The sequence below is a fragment of the Mus caroli genome, chromosome 17, assembly GCF_900094665.2.
Source record: "Mus caroli chromosome 17, CAROLI_EIJ_v1.1, whole genome shotgun sequence".
Taxonomy (NCBI): Eukaryota; Metazoa; Chordata; class Mammalia; order Rodentia; family Muridae; genus Mus; species Mus caroli.
The window spans coordinates 42338750-42343781 of NC_034586.1; the positions used below are offsets into that span (position 1 = coordinate 42338750).

The 5032-nt window shown below is 49.6% G+C and overlaps 1 protein-coding gene across 1 annotated transcript in view; it reads right to left on the reverse strand.

Moving 5' to 3' along the window:
- Capn11 (calpain 11) overlaps window positions 1-5032 on the reverse strand; it is a 24312-nt gene that overhangs the window by 8396 nt on the left and 10884 nt on the right. Inside the window, exons 5-11 of the mRNA XM_021149100.2 lie at window positions 4358-4491; window positions 3997-4165; window positions 1203-1286; window positions 1023-1108; window positions 811-885; window positions 471-634; window positions 95-270 (exon numbers count right to left, since the gene is read on the reverse strand). Of these exons, the coding sequence (XP_021004759.1) occupies window positions 95-270; window positions 471-634; window positions 811-885; window positions 1023-1108; window positions 1203-1286; window positions 3997-4165; window positions 4358-4491 (888 nt within the window). The remainder of the gene's footprint in view (window positions 1-94; window positions 271-470; window positions 635-810; window positions 886-1022; window positions 1109-1202; window positions 1287-3996; window positions 4166-4357; window positions 4492-5032) is intronic.

Consider the following 5032-nt stretch of genomic DNA (forward strand, 5'->3'; position numbering starts at 1 on the left):
GGGAGGAGGGGGAGGGAGGGGGAGGAGGGGAGGAGGGGAGGAGGAAAAGGAGCCAAAGGGGAAGCACAGGTGTCTGGAGACCCCGGGGACACACCGAGAAGATGACAAAGCCTATGGTGAGGAGCTGGGGTCCCTCTCGAGCATGTCTCCAGTTCTTCTGCATCAGTGCCACCAGACAGGTGCAAACCATTTCGTTTCTCTCAGAGTCATCCTCTGGGTCATCCACTTCCGGGAGAGAGATCTTGAACTGGGGGTTGCTCCAGAACGTCTCTGTGGAAGATCCAGGTCAAGGTGGTTGTGCTGGGGCAGGGCCTTCTGTCTTTGACTGGGCCCTTTTTGGGTGCCCTGAGAGTCCAGCCATATGTCTGCCTGGGTTCCTGAGGGCCGTGGCATTCCACGAACTGTGCCCTCATCCACCCTGCCTCTGTGACTTCCTGCCCAGGCCTAGTTTCCAGGTTGCCCTCGCCTACCCGGGTGGTTTCTGCAGCCCCCTGCAGTGCTCCCCCTTCGCCAGCTGCCCTCATAGAAGGTCGAGTGCCAGCGGCTCTTGTAATCCCAGGTGTTGAGGGCATCTGGGGTGAGGTTGCAGATCTCCAGCAATGTAAAGTTGCTCATGAAGTCTTCATAGGACATCCTGGGATGGGAGGACGGACGGCGCTGTCGGTACACTCCACAGCCACACCTATAGGCCCTGACCTGACTGTCAAGGGACCCTAGGACCTTCTCACCCAAGGCACACCACACAGAGGCGATTGTAGGGAGATGAGGGATGCCTGTGGGGAGTCTGAGGCTACTCCAAGCCACACTGACCAGAAATCCCCATCATCCTTCTTGTGTAGCAGCTGTATCCGAACATCTGGGTTCACCTCTTCCCACTCTGTGGCTCTGCCAAGAAAAAACAGTGGATGGGAAGGGCAGCCACCTTCAGAGTTTTTATGAAACCTCGAAGCACTGGGGACAAGAGTTGGCCCCACCCGTGACATTGGCTTCCACAGGAACCCTGCTGTGTGTTTGGTCCCTACTTGTCACTCCAGGCTCCATTCCATTCAACCCGACCCCAAGGATTCTGGATCCGAATTAGAGTTTCCAACTTGTCTCTGTAGTAGACCTAGAGGCGGAGAGGCATGGATGCTCAGGACCTGGGCAGGGAGTGGCTCTCCCATACCTGTGACTTCTAAGGGAGGCCAATTGCTTGTACTCACATCCTCTAGGCCAGTCACTGCATAAGCGTGTCCTCGCACCAGCATGTTATGTGTCATTGTTTCTACTTCACTATTGTCTGTGACCTACAGAAAAGAAGGGAGAGTGTTTGAGATCTGGCCTGGAAATCCTAAAACAGCCATTGTTTTATGTGATTCTGTAACACGAATATTATATCTACAGGGGGCATGTCTAATATGGCCTAGAGGCTTTCAAATTCTTTATGTAGCCAAGACTGATTCTCCAGCCTCAGCCTCTTGAGGGTTTACAGACATGAAACACTACACCTTGCTTATACTTCACACACACACACACACACACACACACACACACACACACACACACACACACACTGGCACAGAGAGGGAGAAGGGAAAGGAAGAGAGAGAAAGGGAGACGGGCGGGGGTTGGGCGGGGAGAGAGAGAGAGAGAGAGAGAGAGAGACTATAGATGTCACTCATGTGCGTGGTGTATGTGAATACATGAGATGGCCAAAGAAAGCCACCGAGTCTCTTCCGTTATTGCTGTCAGTATTTTTTTAAATAAATGCTTATTTTGATTTTATGTGTTATGAGTGTTTTGCTGCATATTTGTCTGTTACACATGTGTGTCTGGTACCCTAGGAGTGGCAGAGGTGGCATTGGATTCTGGGGAACTTGGAGTTACACTTTGAGACATAATCTCTCACTGAAGGTAAAGCTTATTGCTTTGGGATAGCAAGTTCCACGTCTTTATACTCAGCACTGGGGCTATAGGCACACACAGCCCTGCTGGGTTTTTTTTTTTTGTTTGTTTGTTTGTTTGTTTTGTTTTGTTTTAACGTGGGTGCAGGGGATTTGAACTCAGATGTTTGTTTTTGAGACAGGATTTCTCTGTATAGCCTTGGCTGTCCTGGAACTCACTCTGTAGACCAGGCTGTGCCTCGAACTCAGAAATCTGCCTGCCTCTGCCTCCCAAGTGCTGGGATTAAAGGCATGCGCCACCACTGCCCAGCTGAAATTTAGATCTTACATGGAGAGGAAACACCTACTGAGCCATCTCCTCAGCTCCTGTACATTAGATTCGGAAGCAATTGATGATTCACCTGCAGTAGTACAGGAAGAGCTTTGTTCCCCTAATTCAGATTTCCAATGTTTTGCAATGCTCTACTACAAGTTGAATGGGGTAAGCCTATAGCACTTGTGAGGTGAAGGTAGGCAAGTTTCTGTGAGTTTGAGGACAGCCAGGAGTACATAGTGAGACCCTGTCTCAAAACAAAAACAAACAAAACCAAAAACAACCAAAAGCCTAAGTAAACAGGTATTTTTTTAAAATTTATTATTATATGTAAGTACACTGTAGCTGTCTTCAGACACACCAGAAGAGGGCGTCAGATCTCATTACGGATGGTTGTGAGCCACCATGTGGTTGCTGGGATTTGAACTCTGGACCTTCGGAAGAGCAGTCGGGTGCTCTTACCCACTGAGCCATCTCACCAGCCCCCTAAGTAAACAGGTAAGAGGACAAAACAAAACAAAGAGCTCACAGAACAAAGCAAGCACCAGGCTGCTGGTTTTGACGCAGCCTGCATATCTCCCTCTAGCTTATGAAGTGTGTGTGTGTGTGTGTGTGTGTGTGTGTGTGTGTAAGTGTTTTTGGCTGTGTGTGTCTGCACACTATGGAGGCCAGAAGAAGGTTTTGAATTGCCTAGGACTGGAGTTACAGATGGCTGTGTGCTGCCATGTGTGCTGGGAATTGAACCCTGGTCCTCTGGAAAAGCAGACCATGGAGCCACCTCTCCAGCCCCTTCTTCCTAGCTTTGTCCCTGGTCACTTGCAGTTGGCTGTGCAGCTTTATCACAGATGTGGTTTCATGGATTTGTCACCAAAGTGAGGTTATGGGCCAGGTTCTTTACTGCTTGCATCTCTAAAGGGCCTTTGTGTCCAGGGACCCCTCATCCTCTCCTTCCTCCCCTGACCATCATTAATACTCCAGGACAATGCTGTCATTACAAGAAGGTCATAGAGAGGCCCCTATTGTTAGGGGCCGTGGTTGTCTGTACTCTATGGTATGTAAGAATCAATTGGTTTAGCCGGGTGTGGTGGCGCATGCCTTTAATCCCAGCACTTGGGAGGCAGAGGCAGGTAGATTTCTGAGTTCGAGGCCAGCCTGGTCTACACAGTGAGTTCCAGGACAGCCAGAGCTATACAGAGAAACCCTGTCTCGAACCCCCCCCCCCAAAAAAAAAGAAAAAAGAAAAAAAAAGAATCAATTGGTTTAACTTAATTGAGTCACCCGCAGAAAGGCAACTGACTCCTGTTTTCTTTGCTATTACGAGTACAGCTTGCACAAGCAAGCATCTGTGTGCAGGCTTTGTGGAGAGTAAGCTCTCCTCTGCCTTTTCAATAAATGCCCCGCTCCCATAACTGCTGTTATATGGAAGCACTCTGGGTACATTTATTTATTTGAACAAATATTTGTTGGGTGCCTATTGCATGCTGGGTATCGTCCAAAGTCCCAGGGTCCAGTAGTGAATGCATCCCATAAAGATCACTGCCTTTCTGGAATCTTCTCCCTTCTCCCTGGAGAAGACAAGCTATGAAAATTTGCATTGTGAGTTACTAAGGGGTCAAAGAAACTACTAAAGAGAAAGTTGAAACAACTCAGAGGCTGTGCCCGGTGGTAACAGTCATTCTGCACTACAGGCAGACAAAATTAGATCAAGAAAGGGGTAGCTAGTGATGAGACATTGCGGGGTAAGAGCCTTGGGGTCGGGGTAGAGAGCGACAATATCCAACAAGACCCAGCTTGGCTTACTTCAATGGAACAGCCCATGAGGGAAGACTTTTCCAGGGCTTTCTTGAGGAGCCTTAGCATGTTGTGAGGGGGCTTCTGGAGTCGAATGCACTGTGCTACGCCGCCTGTGAAATCTTCCAAACCCTCCAAAGTGCTGCCTCCAGTCAGCGCTCCGTAGGATCCGATCAGCCTGCAGGCAGATAGGGCGCTGTTAGGAGATGTCAGTTGGGGTGAACAGTCAGGCAGAATTGTGAGGGAAGTGAGGCATGCCTTATCGTGGCCTGTCTCCTCCCCTGGTTCAGTTAGTGGCCTAGCCCACCTTCCTTGGCAGCCAAAGCCAGGCAGCTCAAGGCCAGGCTGGTTCCTGGCCTGGGCAACTCACTTGGCGTAGGCCTTCTCCAGCAGGGCGCTCCAGAAATCCTGGCGATGGGAGGCGTGCACGAATACCAGCTTGTTGTTCCTAGTGGGCAGCCGGTCGTCCACGACCACGTTCAACCAATGCCCAAACTGCCAAAGCTGTGGGTGGCAAGGGGACATTTGTCTGCTTACGGGTGATCTGTCCTTAGAGCGCCCCCTCGTGGTCAGGACAAGAACATACCAGCAACAATTACTCAAACTGGAATTTTTTGTTAAAAAAAGGTATATATGTATAGTGTGTGTGTGTGTGTGTGTGTGTGTGTGTGTGTGTGTGAGTGATCTGTCTGTCATTTTTCTCCTTCCACCATGCAAGTTTCAGGGATCAAATTCAGGTTGCCAGGCCTGGGATAAGTGCACTTATCCACTAAACCATCTTGACCAAGGCCCAGTCATTCTTTAGAACAACAGGCCAGGGAAAGTCAACAAAAGCCTTAAAATCTTAAAATACCCCCCTATTCCCACACCTCCATCCTCCCTTCCTGTCTTGCCCCAGCGTCGTTTATCAGTTATCGGTTAAACATCCAGGTTATACCAATTGTATGGTGGAGATTTTCATGTGCACAGGAGTGCCTAATGTGCATTTGTGGATGCAGGCACATGGGCTCACGAGTGCGCACGCTTACACACACACACACACACA